We start from the raw sequence: 19,769 nt of genomic DNA, 5'->3' as shown, positions 1-19,769 counted from the left end.
GTTTCAAATGAGCCTGCTGTGATCCTCAGCGTTTACTAGGTCTGCCTATCTGCTTCATTCCCATGGCTCATCCTAGAGCAGTCTCAGCACTCACCTAGCCCAGCACTACAGTTGTCTCTGACCTTGCCCCACATCTGTTTTTAACACTGCTCCCCAGATTAAGTTTGACATTTGACCACTTCTCTTGCCTGTTTGTCTGGTAATCTCTATTGTCCCTTGTACTATGAATGGAACTAATTAGTACACAACACTATAAACTAGACATATTCCTTAGGGGGAAACACACAGTCTCTTATGGTGATAAAATAATCAGGCATTGTGGTATATACCTGTAATCTAGTACTTGGTAGATAAAGGCAAGTGGGTCATTCATCTCAGCTATACAATTAAATTGAGGCCAACCTGGGACTATAGGAGATCCTGTCCTCTAAATTTTATATATATATTCTTATGTACATATATTTATACATGTACATAATATATATGTATACATACACACATATGTGTCTGAATATACAAATATAAAAATACGTAAATTATGTTAAGTGCTGTGAAGGAAACAAAGGCGAAGAGAATACTGGAGATGGAATGGCACCATGGAAGAAGTGGCAGATATTTCTAAGCAACCCATACCATAGAGCTTCTCAGAAGAACCTTATTCTGACTGTTGTCGGTGCCCTCTCTATCAAAGCACCTGGCTCTTGTGAACTATGTGCCCTCCCCTCTTTGGTGCTGGGTGTTGTACTCAGAACATTTCATATATCTAATGTATTCCCTGTCGTTGAGTTGTACCTTTTAGTCCCAAGTATGTGTACCTCGGACATAACAACCTGCAGAGCAATCTGCTTTCTACTGTAAAGCTTGGTGGCCCAGTTCTCAGCCTCCAGATAGCTGCCAGTGTCTAAAAACAATGCTAGGGGGCTGAAGATATGGATCAGCAATTAAGAGCACTGACTGATTTTCCAGAGAATCCAGGTTCAAATCCCAGCACCCACATTGAGAGCTGTGACTCTTAACATGCATGCAGCAAAACACCAGTGCACATAAGGAATTCAAAAACAACAGCATGCTAGTTTTAACCATCATTTTCTTTGCTTCAGGAGAGATACTAAAATGCTTTTATGTTATGCCTTTAACAGTTTTATTATTGGTACCACAAAAGCTAAGACTATAAACTATTAAGGACAATAGAAATAGATTATGGTATAATGGATGCATAGTTAAGCACTTAATAAATGTGTATGATCTTAGGAAGACAAATTTTTGTGAGTCTTAGTTGGTACAGTGGTTCTAATAATCATACAAGCCTTGTATTTTTGTAGAAATTTAAATTAGATATCATATACACTATAACTGTGGTTCAGCGAGCGTTAGATATCTGTTAGCTCTCTTAATGAGAGTTTAATATAATTTTATGATTTCTTCAGAGAAAGTTAACTAATTCCTCTGATTCTATGCCACATTATATAGCAGAGTCTCCAATAAATATTAAATTATAACTTGAAGTTCTTTAAGTTGATTTGTTACTTTTTGATTTTTGCAGTTTATGAAATGATTAGAGCAAACCACTCTTTAACACCTTGATTTCATTGTGTTCTCTGAGCCTGTGGTCTTCGTTTCTCGGTTGCAGTCATTCACTACCCCTCTCTCTGACGCTGGAACTGTCTGAGTACTGATATTCTAATGTTTATACCCCAGAGAACGTTGTTACCCAGCTTTGGCTTTCACTTAATCTTAAGATCTGTACCCAGTTTTTGTCCTATGTGCAAATTTGAGGAGGGTTGGCATTTGATGGGTATTGATAGCCACACAGGAGTTTTTCCAGTAGAAAATGGGTTGTCTCGTGCTCTTTTAAGAGAAGGAGGAGAAGAGAGAAAGTTGTTTTTCTGTAAGTGAGGTGTCTCTTCCTACGTTTGGGATAATTGTGAGACAGCGTGAAGCAAGGGCTAGTGTAGAAAGAGCACAGGCAGACTGAAGATTGGTGCTGTCAGCAGAAATCAACGTGCAGGAGGCTTTGTCCTTTGCCTTAGTGAGTGTGGTTAGCATGGGCTTGATGATTAGCTACTGAAGTCTCCCATACATTGTCCACACGCATTAACACAGACTTAGTGACCTGTCTACACAACACAAACAATGTGAGATGGTCTCCTTTCTCCTAACATTACTATGGAAAAAAGTAAAGCGTGGTTTAGCTAGAAGAAGAGCACAGCACCCACAGGAACCATGGGTCATGCAGTTTGATTATTTTTATTTACATTTTTTTCCCAGTAATGATACTTAGATCTCACTGTAACCAGATTTTTTTCTTCAAAGGTTTCTAGAAAGTTCATCCTTGCATTAAACTAGAGACGAATAAACTAAAATTTACCTATCTTGGATTTAGCCAGCTAGCTCTGAAATTTGATTTTAACTTTCATAGACCAGTTTATAATAACCAAAATTGTAGCCTAGTGGTAGTTACTTGCTAATTATATGCAAGGCCCTGAAAACAATTTTAAAAATGAAATTATGTTGACCTATTTTTATAGGTAAAAGAAAGGCTGAACTTGAATTTATTAGGAGAGCTTTACCTGTTTTGCATTTAAGAAATGACTCCTTGATTTGTACGAATGTTAATTGGTTACCTGGTTCTCTTACTGTTCAGTACTTCAATGTGTGGGGCAGGAACTGTTCATGAGCTTAATTAAGCTAAACCTGTCATGGAATTTGACAAACAGTAGTAAAGGATGGCAGTATGGAAACACCATTATTATATGAAACTAATCAAAATACAGTATTTATTTTTTTATTCTTAGGGCAGTTTTGTTTATCATCCACTGTACTGTGACAAGCAGTAGTTTCACTGCCCTGAAAGGTCTCTGCACTCTGCCTAATAAAGCCTTGCTTCCTTCTTAACCCTGACAATCACTGATCCTTTTTACTGCCCTTTCCAGAGCACAATATACTTGCAATTAATTATATAGTATGTAACTTTTATAGATTGAATTCTTTTATTTATTAATCTGTGGGCCCACAGTGCCCATTTATTGCTTTTATAGTTCATTTCTTTTTAGTGCTGAATAATATTTAATTGCCAGGATGCACCATACTTTTTCTATTCACTTACCAGAGGAAATCTTTGTTGTTTCCAAGATTGGGTGATTCTGAATAAAGCATCTACAAGCATCCATGTGCAGGCATTTGTAGACAGAAATTTGCACTGATTTGAGTGAGCACATAGAAGCATGACTACTGGGCCATGTGGCAATGATGCATGTAATTTTGTGAGAATCAGCCAAATTGTCTTCTGAGGGGGCTGGATTATTGTTTCCTTCTCACTAGCAGTGAGCAGCAGTCCTACATCCTCACCAGCATTTTGTGCTGGGGTGTTGGATTTGGGGCATAGTAAACGTATAAGACTTAACTTGCACTTTCTGGGTGCTAAGGACTATCAACCATCTTTTCATGTTTTCCTGAAGCAATAGCTCAAGGCTTAAGAGTTGCTGTTCCAGAGGACACAGGTTCTATTCCCAGAACCCACATAGTGGTTCACAACCATCTGTAGTTCCAGGTCCGAGGACCCCAGTGTCCTCTTCTGAACTCTGCAGGCACCACACATGTGAGGTGCACATACATATATACAGGCCAAGTATATATATATACACAAGTATTTTACATACATAAAATATTTTACTTTAAATATTTTACTTTTAGAAGTTTGTGTTTATATTTCAAATATATAAAGCATCGATTCCAATGCCTTCTCCCCCAATAGACTTTAAATTTACTTTTCAGAGATGTACATAAAATGTATGAGAATAGATTGGTTAAAAAATTTACATTAAAATTCATCTATTGCTTTATGATGCTATTTATTTGTCTAAAGGAAAGGACTGGGTTATATAATCTTTTAGTCAGAGGAATATGTCTATAATAATCTAAGAACTAAGTATTAATTCTCTTTATTATTAAAATAAAGATCTTTGTTCTTTGACTGTTGGGTTCACAGATAGTGTTTCCAGGTCCTGGTCAGTCTGTTGATTCAGTAGCTCCACGCATTGAAAGGGATCCAATTTCTGGCCCATGAGCCTTCCCCTGCCCTGCCTCTCGGGTCCATGGTCAGTAACTTAAGCTTGCAAGGAGAGACAGTGCAGTAGGAAGTGGAAAGAGAAGGAAGCTTGCAGGACTTTGGTGACTAGGGAAAATCAGTAAATAAATCTAGCTTTTTCCCTACCCTGGAAGGGTTAGTTCTTTATGAAAACTGACACATGGATTGCGACATTTCAGGCACAATCCAGAGAAGATAAACTATTGCTGATATAATTAGGCTTTCCTTTGTTTTTTAAAGGAAGGCGTATTAAAGGATTGTAGAAGATGGTAATTATATAGATATTTTAATGTTTTGTATTCAGAAACAGAAAATAAATCTTTATAAACAGAAGTTTACTTACATGAGTTTTTTTTTAAATTGGAAATTACAGCTACAGTGTTTATTATGGCCTATTGCTGGAACTTATCAGTAAGTACTAGTGTTGAATACTGTATTCTATTAGAAAAATGGACAATGCTTTATTTTTAGTTCTTTATAATTTTTACGAGAGTTTATAATCTTAGAATTACTTACAATTGTGTTATTTGTAAAGTTATACTTAGCATTTACGAAAAGACTTATTGACAGATTAATAAATTTTAATTTACTGATTGTGCTGCATGATTTTCCAAATCAGTAAAACTTAAAATATAAGGCAGCCTCTTGTTTGTATTAGCATATTGGTAAGAATTAATATTTGTACATATACTTTTTGTTGAGGCCTTTATATTATTACAACTAAGTAGATTGGTTTTGCTATATATATTTTTCCAAAGATCTTAAATTTCCAATGTAACAAAACAAAACACTGTGCAGAAATCTTGCATAACCTCTGGAGGGAGTCTGAATTGAAAGTTGTGTGAGCGTGGCAAATAGGCCAGCAGGAGGAACTCGTCCGCAGTGTTTCCCTAAACCCAGAGCTTGAAAGCTGTTTGCCTTGTGTTGTCAGAATCGAAGTTGGTGTATTACGTGGCGGTGTCTGTCTTTTTCTCTGGAATATGGAAGCTAATCCTGTTGCTGAGCCTGTGCTCTCTTCTCGTGGCATGTCTGTTTCATTTGTGAACAGAGCCACTCTAGAATTGTGCTTTCTATACATGTGCTACATTGTGTTCTTAATACAATTCCCTACCAGCGCCATGAGGGTGAAGCCTTTGCTGGTCTCCTCACCCTGTGAGCAGCAGTTTATCTGAAATGCTTTGTGTTTGCAGGAAGAACAGGCAGCAAAACTGAAAGCTGAGAAGATCCGAGTTGCTCTGGAGAAAATTAAAGAGGCTCAAGTGAAAAAGGTAACTTGTGGCTCTTTGCTGGGTTTGAAATATTTATCTTAAGGTTTTTTTTTTTTGTCCTGTTTTGCTTTATGAAGAATTTTCTTGTTTATATACAATGTTTCTCTAATTTATGAAAAGGTAAAACTGTATTCTCCCTGATATCTTTTCACATGTGGGTTTTGTGTGTGAGATGCTTTAAGAAAGTGAACCTTTGTTTCTAGGCAGGTCCTGGAGTGCTTGGCTCCAGAGGCCCACTGCTTACAGCATATCTCATCTGTGTTATCCCTCTGATATGATAAGGTTTCTTGCTACTTCCAAAACAAAAGTCAGTAAGACGGAATCATCTTAGCACAATATTTAAAGGGCTTAAAACATATTTAAGTAGGTTTCTTGATATTCCGATTTTTACCTGTAATAATAGTGTCAGAGTAGTCATTTCTTAATTTATATTTAAAGACATGAATCAGAATGCTATTTAATATTTGAAAAATACTTTTCTAGAATTCCATTTAAGTTACCATTTAATTGCATTTTTACCCGTTGCAGCTGGTGATCAGGGTCCACATGTCTGATGACAGTTCTAAAACAATGATGGTGGATGAGAGACAGACAGTGAGACAAGTGCTGGATAACCTGATGGACAAATCTCACTGTGGCTACAGTTTAGACTGGTCGCTGGTGGAGACCATTTCTGAGTTACAAATGGGTTAGTAATGCCTCTGCTTTAATTGTTTATTAGCATCTATGTGACCTCAAACCTTCATATTGACAGAAACATTTTGAGACATTATGATTTTTTCATATAAAATTATCAGGCACTTTATCATTTTAAAATCTTGCTTTTTGACATTTTTCCTAGTGTATCTGGAGAGTTCTTTGAATAAAAGATGAAATTCAATTCACAGCATTTTTTAAATGATTAAAGCAGCAGTTTTAACGATAACAGATGCTTTTTCTTTGGAATAAGAGTTGCATAAATAAATTTACTAAAACTATTATTAAATATTTTTACATTTTCATTTATTTTATATATCTGCATTTATGTATATATGTCATGTGCATGGAGAAGCCAAAAGAGAGTGTCAGGTCCTCAGGCACTAGAGTTAGAGGTGGTTTTGAGTTTCCTCATGATGGTGCTAAGAATTGAACCTGGATGCTCTATAAGAACAGCAAGAGTTCTTGATGCTAAGCCGTCTCTCCAGCCCAATACTGTTATTTCCTAGGCTTTGTACACAAGTCTTTAAGGAAAAATAAAGCACATCAACAAATTTCAAAGAACACTTTTAGCATATGTTCAGGTGTGTGTGTGTGTGTGTGTGTGTGTGTGTGTGTATTTTAGTCTGACACACACCACCATCACCACCACCACCACCCTGAACCCATGTTTAAAGAAACACACCCAGTCACAGAAACATGCATCAATAATTCCAGCAGTGGGGAGACAGACAAAGGGGGGTAGTAGAGCTTGCTAGCCAGTCAGTGTCCTGAACTGGTGGTCTTCATGTTCAGTGAGAGACTGGTTTAAAATGTCATCTAGAAAGCAATTGAAGAAAATATCCATCATCAACCTCTGACCTCTACACTCACAAAGATTCTGTAATTCTAATGTGTTTTATCTTGCCTTTCATGTAATTTGGAAGAATACTAACAAAAGGCTGGTATTTGATTTTGGGACAGAAAGAATCTTTGAAGACCATGAAAACTTGGTTGAAAATCTTCTTAATTGGACAAGAGACAGCCAAAATAAGCTTATATTTATGGAGCGAATAGAAAAATATGCACTTTTTAAAAACCCCCAGGTAAGATTGCATAACTTTTGAGTGCTGAGTCAGTAGAGTTAAAAGTCTGACAGCCACGTGACTGGCCATTGTAGCTGCAAACCCCTCTGTGTGTGGGGACCAGGAGCTGGACCTCGGAGGGGTTGCCAGCCCCACATGGGGGTAAACTTTGGTAGAAATAAGAGTAGTTCAGGAGGCTGCTGGGTTTCTCCTGCACAAGCCAGAGCCTGTTGAGCCCTCAGTTCATTAACACTGAGGGTCTCATCCCACCCAAGCAGCCCAGGGTTTATATAGCTAATGCTTTATCTTAATTTCTTTGCTGGTTTACATAACCCCTTTGCTTACTTGTCATCCTTATTTATGCCAACATAATGTCAGTACTTCACCACGCCTGTGCCTGTTTAAATCGGCATATGAAGTCATGTGTTACATGAGAGTGTGTCCAGACAGACTTATTCTCATTTGTTAGCTACTCCTCCACCTTTCTCGCCCCTGCCCCACTCCTCTTTATCCACTTCCTCCCCAGTAGGTCAGGAACAGCAAAATATCTGTGATAAAAAAGTGATGAGAAAAACAGCAGTAGTGTTAGACCGTCAGTCTGTAGTCCTCAGACTTAACTGCGGTTCTTTAATGAAGAGTGTATGCTTAGGAGTGCCAATAGATCTTTCTGTAGAAGACTACAAGATAGTTATACTAATGACTGCAGTTCAGATTTTATTAAACTAAGCAAATGAGACTGTTACAGCAAAGCCAGGATAGGACTCATCACCTGGAACACCCTGCTCAGTCCAGCATAGGACTCTGCCTAAGCCTAGCTCAGGAAATCATTCTTCATTTCTTCTACTTAATTTAGAATGCTGTGGGGTATTCTCATGTAACAGTTGAGTAGTTCAGAACACTTGCTGTTGCACAGGCTCACCTCAGAGTGTGATGAAGGGCATTCTATGGGATATTTTGTAGCAAGTGTTTTGAGCAAGAAGGAAGTAGATAGAACATTTTAACGATGATACACCTATGGGCGAGCTTTGAGGAGTGCACTCTTCTCTAGAGTGGCAAAACTAAACTGATAGTGTTTACTTGTCGGAGCAAGTGATGTACCCATTTAACTCCAAGGGAATAGCGGAATGAGTTTATCCTTTAATTTTCATTTCATTCTTTTTTTTAGAATTACCTTCTAGGGAAAAAGGAAACGGCTGAGATGGCAGACAGAAACAAAGAAGTGCTGTTAGAGGTATGACTCTCTCCACCCTGAGCTTTGTGTGTACCTGTTGAGCTCCTAACAGATCTCTTCCTAACTAATCTTTTTGCCGAGCAATAGTCCAGTACATTAAAAAGGGTCGAGAAAGAGAGATGTGACTGTGCTGGGCCTATCAGCGTTTACAGAGGGCAGGAGACAGGCCTGTCAGTAGTATGTGCTGAGCAAGCATGAGGGCCTTTGTTCATAGCCCCTGACACCTACATAAGCCAGGCACTTGCCTGGAGCTTACCAACCAGCCAGCCTAGCCACTGAGCCACAGTGACAGATCATGTCTCAGAAACTAAGGTGGAGGGCAACTGAGGAAGACACCTGACAACAGCTTTAGCTTCCACACATGAGCACATACACAGCACACACATACCACAAACAGAAAAGAAGAAATGGGTTTCAGCAGTAGTACACACAACTCAGCTGAGTTCATAGGCAAATCCTCTCTTATAGGCATGGCAGACATTTTGTGTGCTGTGGTATGTGTTGTACGTAAACGTGAGCATGCAGGATTCCACATCTGTATCTGCAGACCATATCAGCTAGAGGAGAATGCCTGGGTCCTCTTCTTTCATCTATCTTACCCCTCTGCACACGCAGCCAGACCCAGCTTTTCATGTAGGTGTGAGGTCCTCATTGCTAGCACAGCAGACACTCTTACCCACTGAGCTGTTCCCCCAGCCCCATGACTCACACTTCAGGATTTCCACAGTAATTCTAAAGTAAACTTATACTGTGTTTAGAAAAGACAGTTCTTTCAGAAAGCTAGTGTGGTTTTAATAAAAAACCATTTTGCTTTGCTTAGTTTTATGCATCTCACAGGAATAGATAATTTATTTTCTGAAAATATCAGAATCATAAATGTTTCCAAATGATTTTTTTCTTTAAGGAATGTTTTTGTGGAAGTTCTGTAACTGTCCCAGAAATTGAAGGAGTCCTTTGGTTGAAAGATGATGGCAAGAAGTCCTGGAAAAAGCGTTATTTTCTCTTGCGAGCATCTGGTATCTACTATGTCCCTAAAGGGAAAGCAAAGGTATGTCCTTCTCTGTCCTTCCGCACTGCCCACAGTATGCTAGCTGCTTTTACCTTGTAGCAAGAATACTATTTTACCCCTGTAAGACACACAAGATGGTTTAGTTTATTAATCTGTTGTAAAGAAGAGGAAGCAAAAAACTATTCATTTCTCTGATCATTAGATGGGTTCATTTCAATTCTCTATTTTCCCCCATTTAGATTGTTGTTGTTGTTGTTGTTGTTGTTGTTGTTGTTGTTGTTGTAAGAGGATCTTATTCATGTAGTTTATTCAGCGAGGTCTCAAAATCACTCTGTAGTTTAGGATGACCTTGAACTCTTGATCCTCTTGACTCCCCCTCTTCCAAGTCCCGAGTGCTGGGGTTACAGGTATGCATGACCACAACCAGCTAAACAGTTTTGATATTTGGGGCAGGGAGAGGTCTTGTGGGAGTCTGTATTTCATTTAGGGGGAATGGCTTTTTAGGATTATATCGACTTCAATCTTGTGCAGTGTTCTTTTACTGAAGTACAAGCTGTCTTTGTGCTTGTCTTGGGTTTAGAGCTGTCCTAAGCATTTACAGCATTATCATCCTAGTCCTATGAGCATAAGTTGTTACCTCTGACATGCAGTTACTTGGTAGATTCTTGTTCTTTCCTAAGAGTGCTGCTCTTCTCCTGCTCCCTATGACCTACTTAGTCTATATCATATGCATACTATGTACAGGGTCTGTATAAAGTACCAAATCAGTGTTCATTAGGAATAGATAACAAGCAAAATGGACTGCCTTTTTGGTTACATTGTAGACTGAAGAAAAATCGAATCTTACTTTTTACCTAGTAAAGATTTGATACTCAACTAAAAACCCATACCTGCTATGATACTTGCTTATTTTATTGGCCCTATTACGTTAATCTTTGGGGTGTTTTTTCTTAGGTATCTCGGGATCTAGTGTGCTTTCTCCAGCTGGATCATGTAAATGTATACTATGGGCAGGACTATCGGAACAAATACAAAGCACCCACAGACTGCTGTCTGGCCTTAAAGGTAAACCTGACTGATACTAGATTGACATTTGGATCTTCACCAGGTAATTCTGTGTCTTTGGATAGGATAGGATGAGTAGGGTAACTCAGCAGTTAAGCACTTTAGCTCCATCCTTAGCACCAGGGACAACAAGGTAAAGGGTAAAGCTTGGTCTGGTAGCTTGCACCCAAAATCCCAGCACTCAGGAGGAAGAGACAGGATCAGAAGTGTGGAGCCAGAGCCTCTGTCTTAAAAAAAACAACTTTACAGTGAGACACATATTTTTGTTGTCATCCTGTGTAGACCCATCAGAGAGCACCGTTCCCAAGTTGAAACTTCACCCACTTTCATCTGGTCCAGAAATAACGATCTCTCTCCCTTCCTCACTCCCCTGAAATGATAGCCAAAATAGTCTGTTATCTATACTGTTATTAGGAAGTCCCTTCCCTCTCAGTCTGGTTCCCGTTCCTCACTCCCAACTGTTTTGTGATCTAGATTAACATTTATAAAGACGGCCTACAAAGCCTACAAAGGTTCAGGAAGAAGTGCTGAGACCTGTGAGAGCTCCACCCTCATAATACCCAGTACTGTTAGTCTGCATGTTTGTTAGCTGGGCTTAGGGAGTACCATTTGCTTAGGATTTAGGTGGGGTTTTGATTTCATTGGTAAGGTGGGTCTATTAATAATAGCAGTCCTTTACTTAATAAACTTTCTTAGACAACACCAATGTATCGTCAAGGTTAGTTACAGAAGCAGCTCCCCTCCCCCACTTTTTTTTGCTTGTTTTCGTTTGTTTGTTTGTTTGTTTGTTTTTGAGGCAGCCTTGCTGTGTAGCCCAACCCAGCTTCAATCCTGGGCTCCTCCTGCCTCAGCCTTCAGGCTGCTGGGATTACAGGTGTATGTCACCATGCCCTACAATAACAAATGATTCTTAGGAAGCTCGTGCAGAGTAACTTCAGCCAGTGGTTTGCAAAACCCTGATACCAGCATTAGGTTTGTAACACTGAGACAGCGCGTGCCTTTCACACTCGTATGCTCTTGGTGTAGTACAGTGGGGTTTCTCACAGGTTCCATAATGTTTTTGCTGTCTTGGCTACTGAGAGGAATTTGGGGAGAGTTGTGTTCTTCTATATTAATTTTTTACTCTCATTTTAATTTCTTTTAAGATTTAATTACTTTATGTATATGAGTTCACTGTAGCTGTCTTCAGACACACCAAGAGAGGGCTACAGACCCCATTACAGATGGTTGTGAGCCACATTGTGGTTGCTGGGGATTGGAACTCAGGGTCTCTGGAAGAGCAGTCAGTTTTCTTAACTACTCAACCATCTCTCCAGCCCTCATTTTAATTTCTAATAAAGTAAATATTGCAAGAACAGAACAAACTTCAACACTATCCTCTTGTCCCACCAAGGAGTGCATGCACATTGCAGTTTGGTAAAGACAGAAGCCTCTGAGGTATTGTTCCACCAGTCGGATGTCGCCATGGACTACGGTCTGGGTGCTGTGCTGTGCACGCTCCACACAGATCTAGTATAGCTGTTTATCAGAAGGAAGGAACTTCTCTGTAGCCTCTAAGCTGATTTCCTGGGTAGATATTCTTTTTCCATTTTTTGTCTCAAAGGCTGAGAATTCTATTGGCTTAATCTTGATAGTGTTTTTCTTTGATATGTAAAAGGAACATTTGAGAACTTCCCAGGTAGAAAGGTTTACATGGATATCTTGACCAAAAATTTAGCATGACGTGTACTTTGTTTTAAAAAGTTAAGTATGGGCTGTTTTATTTCAGTTTATGGTTGTATAGAAGTATGCATTGTTGGCATTTCTTTAAGACTGTAAGTCACTGGGGTTTTTCTAAGTGTCAGTTCTCTAGAAGACTCTGCCTTCAATTTTACAGCACCCACAGATCCAGAAGAAGTCTCAGTACATCAAGTACCTTTGTTGTGATGATGCACGGACCCTGCATCAGTGGGTCAATGGGATCCGCATTGCCAAGGTACACTGCCTCTCCATTTGGTGCTGCACTAATGAAGTGGTTAATTAGATGCTGTGGGTTCTTGTTGGTGGGTCTGACTGTTTCATGCTCATTACTCCTCAGGTATCTAGTTTCCTCAGGCCTAAGTTCATGCTCTAAGTGCCTTCTTTCCTTGGTGGTTGGAAACAATGGAACAATACTGCTGGCAGTAGCTTGCATGGCATCAATGTGATTTGTTTCTACTTTGGAGTGTACATTATATGATTCTTACGTAACCAAGTTTAGGTTTTTCTATTGTTGTTGTCGTTGTTTTTATTGTTGTTGTCTGCAGACAACACCCAACACATAAATAAATTTAAATTAAGTCATGGCTATTTTTCGAGTATATTTGGGGCATGTCCCTAAATAGTGCTAAGAATCTAGTCCTAGATCTCTTGAATTTGGATTGATAAAACTTTTATTTCTATTAACATTATTAAAATTGTTAGTTAGGTGCCTGCTGTTCTTAGAACTAAGGAAAATGAGTATGAGCATGATTTTCTAGTACCCAGGAGTACTATGGAGAGTATAACAGGCGTTAATACAAACTGAACTAGTTCACAGAAGTATTTCCCTCCCTTCCCCATGACCTTCTACATGCAACTCAGGGCGAGATATCACCATTTGTTCCCTTTTACTTAGTATGGGAAGCAGCTCTACACGAATTACCAAGAAGCCTTGAAGAGGACAGAGTCAGCTTATGATTGGACCTCTTTATCCAGCTCCAGCATTAAATCCGGATCCAGTTCTTCCAGTATCCCAGGTAGGTCAGCATACCACACAGCACTATTTTACTACAAATATGATGGCCTTATCACGAGGGTTAGAACTTGCCACCCTACAGCCATACCTAATATCCAAATTATAATCGGTGGGTACTTTTATTTCCCAGGTGCAGTGTTACATATTTCAAGTGCATTTCTAATGCAGTGTTGGGTTTTATATTTATGAAGTATATTTTACCATACATTCTAAGATGCACAGTATACAAGCTGCTTGGAGATGTATTCACAGTGCATCAGGACCTGCACACCTGCTCCTACACAGCTCCTGACATGTCAGTGCAGTGGAAACACTTTCAGCTTGTTCAGAACTATAGTGAAGGAAGCCATTTAGGTTGCCATACTTTCTAGTACTCACAGGGAATCAATGACACTCCATGGGGCTTCTAGATTTCCACATCTTTAAATACGTATGCTGTATTCACATCTTCAGTTAAGTGCTTCTTCCAAAATCTTTCCAATGATAATCCATGCCGTTGCTGAATGACTTTAAAATTGTATGGTTTGATATTTTTAAGTAATAAAAACCTATTTGGAAATTGTGATATGTATATACTAACCTGTATGAATGCAATGTGCATAGCCCATGCAAACACATACTTTCCAGCTGTGCCCATCGAGGGGTTCTAGAAAAGTGATGCCCCATAATAATGAGATTATCCACAGCTCAGTCACCAGAAGGAACCACTTCTCTTGGACAATGGCTGACGCTAAGTCAGAGATACAAGATGGCCCTTAAACAAAAGTACTCAAAAATCAGATAAGGGTTTATCAGAGGGACACAGATGCAATGTGAAAGAGCTTTAGTGCCTAACGCTGGAATAATGTTGAGGAAAAGAACTATACAATGGCCGGGTAGTTGTGGTATACACCTTTAATCACAGCACTGAGGAGGGAGGGGTAGCTCTCCAGATTCGAGGACAGCCTAGGCTACATACATTAGCAAATTCCAAAGCAGCCAGGGCTACACAGAGAAACTGTTTAGGGGGAAGGGGGGAGACAAAGAAAAAAGAAAAATACATACTATGTAGTATAAAATTATAACCAAATTATGAGATTTATGAATCTATGCTAATATAAACAAATAAACAAGGAAGAAACAAACCTTCCATGCAAAATATTTTTAAAGATTTAAAATACATTTTTAATGAAAATATAATGACATCACCCTTTGTCCCTTTCCCCAGCTCCATCCATGCCTCCCCCAACTCTCAAATTGGATAGGCTCTAAAGAAGGATTTATTTATTATTATGTGTATGTGCGTGTTTACATGGATTGTGCATGCCATGCAAGTGTGCATGGAGGCCAGAAGACGACATTGGGCCCCTGAACACACATCAGGCAGCTTACAACTGTATACTGGCTCAAAGTCCAAGTCCTCCCTACAAGAGCAGGGAGGACACACTCCCAACTGAAACTGAGATCTCTCTCCAGTCCCACAAAATATTTCAAAATGATTTCTATACACACTTTGCTCCTCTTTTATTTTTTATTGGAATTTTTTGTTTACATTTTAAATGTTATCCCCTTTCCCAGTTTCCCGTCCATAAGTCCCCTATCCAATCCCCCTCCCCCTACTTCTATGGGGGTGTTCCCCCACCCCACCCCTTCCTGCCTCCCCACCCTGATATTTCCCTACACTGGGGGTTCCAGCCTTGGCAGGACCAAGGGCTTCTTCTCCCATTGGTGCCCAACAAGACCTTCCTCTGCTACACATGCAGCAGGAGCCACGGGTCTGTCCATGTGTATTCTTTGGGTGGTGGTTTAGTCTCTGGGAGCTCTGATTGGTTGGTATTCTTATGGGGCTGCAAACCCCTTCAGCTCCTTCAGTCCTTTTGCTAACTCCTCCAATGGAGACCCTATTCTCAGTTCAATGGTTGGCTGCAAGCATTCACCTCTGTGTTTGCCATGCTCTCAGGAAACAGCTATATCAGGCTCCTGTTAGCATGCACTTCTTGGCATCAACAATATTGTCTAGGTTTAGGGGCTGGATCCCCAGGTAGGGCAGGCTCTGAATGGCCATTCCTTCAGTCTCTGCTCCAAACTTTGTCTCCATATCTCCTCCTATGAATATTTTTGTTTCCCCTTTTAAGAAGGACTGAAGCATCCACACTTTGGTCATCCTTCTTCTTGGGCTTCATATGATCTGTAGATTGTATCTTGAATATAATCCGAGCTTTTGGGCTAATATCCACTTACCAATGAGTGCATACCGTGTGTGGGTTTTTTGGTTTTTTTGGTTTTTTGTTTTTTGTTTTTTTGTGACTGGATTACCTTACTCAGGATGATATTTTCTAGTTCCATCCATTTGCATATGAATTTCATGAAGTCATTGTTTTTAATAGCTGAGTAGTACTCCATTGTGTATGTAGATGTACCACAACTTCTGTATCCATTACTCTGTTGAAAAACATCTGGTTCTTTCCAGCTTCTGGCTATTATAAATAAGGCTGTTGTGAATATAGTGGAGCATGTGTCTTTGTTGTATGTTGGAGCATCTTTTGGGTATATGCCCAGGAGAGGTATAGCTGGGTCCTCAGGTAGTACTATGTCCAATTTTCTGAGGAACCTCCAGACTGATTTCCAGAGTGGTTGTACCAGTTGCAATCCCAACAACAATGGAGGAGTGTTCTTCTTTCTCCACATCCTCACCAGCATCTGCTGTCACTTGAGTTTTTGATCTTGGCCATTTTTACTGGTGTGAGGTGGAATCTCAGGGTTGTTTTGTTTTACATGTCCCTGATGACTAAGGATGTTGAACATTTCTTTAGGTGCTTCTCAGCCATTCAATATTCCTCAGCTGAGAATTCTTTGTTTAGTTCTGTACCCCATTTTTTTAAATAGGGTTACTTGATTCTCTGGAGTCTAACTTCTTGAGTTCTTTGTATATATTGGATATTAGCTCTCTAATGGATGTAGGATTGCTAGAGATCTTTTCCCAGTCTGTTGGTTGCCGTTTTGTCCTAATGACAGTGCCCTTTACCTTACAGAAGCTTTGCAATTTTATGAGGTCCCATTTGTCGATCCTTGATTTTAGAGCATAAGCCATTAGTGTTCTGTTCAGGAAATTTTCCCCAGTGCCCATGTGTTCGAGGCTCTTCCCCACTTTTTCTTCTGTTAGTTTGAGTGTCTGGTTTGATGTGGAGGTCTTTAATCCACTTGGACTTGAGCTTTGTACAGGGTAATAAGAATGGATCAATTTGCATTCTTCTACATGCTGACCTCCAGTTGAACCAGCACCATTTGTAGAAAATGCTATCTTTTTTTTTTTTGGCTCCTTTGTCAAAGATCAAGTGACCATAGGTGTGCGGGTTCATTTCTGGATCTTCAATTCTATTCCACTGATCTATCTGCCTGTCTCTGAACCAATACCATACAGTTTTTTCACTGTGGCTCTGTAATACTGCTTGAAGTCAGGGATGGTGATTCCCCTAGAAGTTCTTTTATTGTTGAGAATAGTTTTCACTACCCTAGGTTTTTTGTTATTTCAAATGAATTTGCAAATTGCTCTTTCTAACTTTATGAAGAATTGAGTTGGAATTTTGATGGGGACACTTTGCTCCTCTTAAACAGGGATACATAGTGATATACTTAGGAAAGGTATAGGTAGGGTTGAGAAAGCAGTGACTTCGTGGAGAAACAGGATGCAAGGAGCTTAGCCAAGGAATCAGCACTGTGAACAGTGACTCACACTAGTGCTGGTCCCTGACCAGTGCAGTGAGCCAGCACTTCTTTTTGTTGTTTTTGATTTGTTCAGAGTAGACTTTTATCCAAGACAGGCTTTCAGGGTGCTAATCACTTGTGCCAGTCTCTCATTGTGAAATATGAAATATTAAAAAGATTAGAGTCAATTTCTAAGTAAGGTTTTTCTACTAGAATATATTCACTGACTTTGATTTGATTCTTTAAATATTTTAAACAGAGTCTCAGTCCAATCACTCTAATCAGTCTGACAGTGGAGTATCTGACACCCTGCCCTCCGGACACATCCGCTCCCAAAGTACTGTGAGCTCTATCTTCTCCGAAGCCTGGAAGCGAGGCACTCAGTTGGAAGAGTCCAGCAAGGTAATCACTGGTTCTACTTCACATACAAATCTGTGTTGTCCAGTGTTTAACCGTACGCTTTATTCCTTTATTAGAGTCTGATTTGGCACTATTTCACTCTTCTTTCTTAGATCTTCAGTCTTAATTATAATGGGGTTACTATTTTAGTGTTGCCTTTAGTGACTAGTGAGTGACCTAAGATCTTAATTTTTAATGTCAGTTATTTATACTCTTTTAACTATCCCCCTTTCAATTGTAACCAGTTTACTGCAGCAACACCATGTAGTGCCATTGCCCTAAAGTTCCAGAGAAGTTGCTTACAATTCTTTTTTTAATTAATTCAGATTCGTTCCTTGTCTTAAGGATGAGTCTAAGTATCGTTTTTCTCAAACGTTCTTCAAATTTTGGACTCCTAAATCTTGCATGATATTCAGTAACATTTAGAATGATCATCATTATTATGGACTCTAATGTTGAGAGAAGAATTTTTCTTTTTTATATATTATGATAATTTCAGACAATACAGTGTAATTTGACCATATTCCCCTGACTCCTCCCAATTTCATGTGCTTTATCTTTTCCTTTTAATAATCCACCAAGTCAGTCCAATTTGTACTATTGATATATACATAGATGGCTGTCCACTGGAACATGGTCCACCTACCAGGAGCCACATCATTAGAGAAAACTGACTCTCCCTATTCCAGAAGCTATCAGCTGTCAATTGCTCTTCACTTAGGAGTAGAGGCTCATGGAACCCTTCTACTCTATATGCTAATAACGTGCTTGCCTTTGTGCAGGCAGAATTGAGTTCATTAATGTAATGGATTTGTCATGCCCTGAAGAAACAATTTCACTTGAGTCCTCTCCAGTGGAAACATTTTCTTCTCTCTCTTCGACAGTGGTCCCTGAGCCTTGAGGAGAGGGAGTGATATATAGATGTCCCATGGTGGCTAAGCACTCCTCAGTCCCTTACTCTCTGCACTGCTGTCCTGTTGTGCGTTTATGCATTAACCACTGTCTTCCTGCGCAAAAAAACTTCTCTGCTAAGACTTGAGAGTTACCCTACAGGCTTCTTTTTAAGTTCAGTTGAAAGACATAGTAGTCCTCAAATAGCCTCAGAACTCCTGTAGGAAAGACTGTGTCCTCAATGGAGTCCCCACTTCTGTGAGAAAGGCTGCATTCCGTCCTTGAGGAACCAGTGGAGTGGCACCCCTGGTTAGACCATTTTGCTTTTTATGGTCATCACTTGACTTTTTTGTTCTTTTGATCTGAGTCACAAATACAAGCACATTCACAAATTTTTCCTTAAAATAAATTAATCCATAATTTGCATATATGGTTGGTTAACTGGCATGAGCGTAGTAGGAGGTATGGAAATAAGTAGTCAATAATTGCTTTTAAGCTGGGTGTGATGGCTCACACCTTTAGTCCCAGCACTCCTGGCTTAGAGGCAAGAGGATCTGTGTGGGCTCAAGCCCAACCTGGTCTGTAGAGTGAGTTCCAAGACAGCCAGAGCTATACAGAGAAACCCTGTCTTGGCAAACAAACAACAGTAATTTCTGTTAATGACGTAAAAATTTTAAATACAGGTAAACTCCTTTATCAAAAACTTTTAATAATTCTTTCTTCTACCTTAAAATCTTCCCCCAAGTACTGGGGATTGAATCTAGGACTTTGCAAATGCTAGACAAACACTCTGCCACAGACCTGCACCCCAGTCTTTTTTATGTTTTGACATAGTCCATCATACTTAGTTTCCTGGCTGCCTTTCAATGTCTGTGTCACCAATCCCAGTTCCTCATGAATCAGTTTAGATGGAACTAATACTCTAGGCATGTAAATGGGAAAAAAAAAAATCTTTGCTTTGGCCGGGGATGTAGCCCAGTGGTAGAACACCTGTCTAGCACACACAAGATTCCTGGTTAGATTTCCCACTACTGCCAAAAACAAACAAAAAAACTTTACCTGACAGTTATTAATACTGAGACCCATATGCATTTTAAATTATAAAACTGCCTATTTACATTTACCACATTCTACAAAATTCAACAAAATTGAAGACCTGATTGCTCTGTGATTAGGAAGCAAAGTCTGTCATTGTAGTTTCAGAAAGATTGAACCCTGCTATGCATAATGTCAGTTTGTCTGAGTCTTGATCCCTCTGTGTGTTTCTTCTGTTACCTCAGTCTCAGGTGCCACATGAGAAGGCCAACACAGCTAAGGTCTGCATCCCTGAAGCAGTCAAGACAGGGTCAAGTTAAGGTCAGGGGCTGTTCTCTGAAAACACATTAACCTGGGTGACTCCTATAACCAAATCTTACAAACTAATGCTTTTATTTTAATGTATAATTTTAGAGAAACATGTGAGCATCCTGACAGGCATAAGAATTCAGCTCTATGAATGAACTGTAGTTCACTAACTTAAATATCCTTAGTGCTAATTAGGTATCATTTGTAATTGAAAACAGATGGGTTACCTCACTTCTTCAGTTGTTCAAAAGGTGTCCCCAAAGTTACTAAATCAGA

The 19,769-nt window shown here is 39.4% G+C and overlaps 2 protein-coding genes across 2 annotated transcripts in view; one reads left to right on the top strand and one right to left on the bottom strand.

Moving 5' to 3' along the window:
• Abi2 (abl interactor 2) overlaps nucleotides 1-19,769 on the bottom strand; it is a 149,635-nt gene that overhangs the window by 57,027 nt on the left and 72,839 nt on the right. The window lies entirely within an intron of this gene.
• Nucleotides 1-19,769, top strand: part of Raph1 (Ras association (RalGDS/AF-6) and pleckstrin homology domains 1) — a 74,106-nt gene that overhangs the window by 51,243 nt on the left and 3,094 nt on the right. The window contains 9 exon segments of the mRNA XM_032901195.1: nucleotides 5,278-5,355; nucleotides 5,884-6,043; nucleotides 7,015-7,136; nucleotides 8,281-8,346; nucleotides 9,251-9,394; nucleotides 10,310-10,420; nucleotides 12,297-12,395; nucleotides 13,056-13,176; nucleotides 17,119-17,261. Of these exon segments, the coding sequence (XP_032757086.1) occupies nucleotides 5,278-5,355; nucleotides 5,884-6,043; nucleotides 7,015-7,136; nucleotides 8,281-8,346; nucleotides 9,251-9,394; nucleotides 10,310-10,420; nucleotides 12,297-12,395; nucleotides 13,056-13,176; nucleotides 17,119-17,261 (1,044 nt within the window).

The sequence above is a fragment of the Rattus rattus genome, chromosome 4, assembly GCF_011064425.1.
Source record: "Rattus rattus isolate New Zealand chromosome 4, Rrattus_CSIRO_v1, whole genome shotgun sequence".
NCBI classification, from domain to species: domain Eukaryota; kingdom Metazoa; phylum Chordata; class Mammalia; order Rodentia; family Muridae; genus Rattus; species Rattus rattus.
The sequence above is the reverse complement of the archived record's forward strand: the minus strand, read 5'-3'. Positions and strand labels throughout refer to the sequence as shown.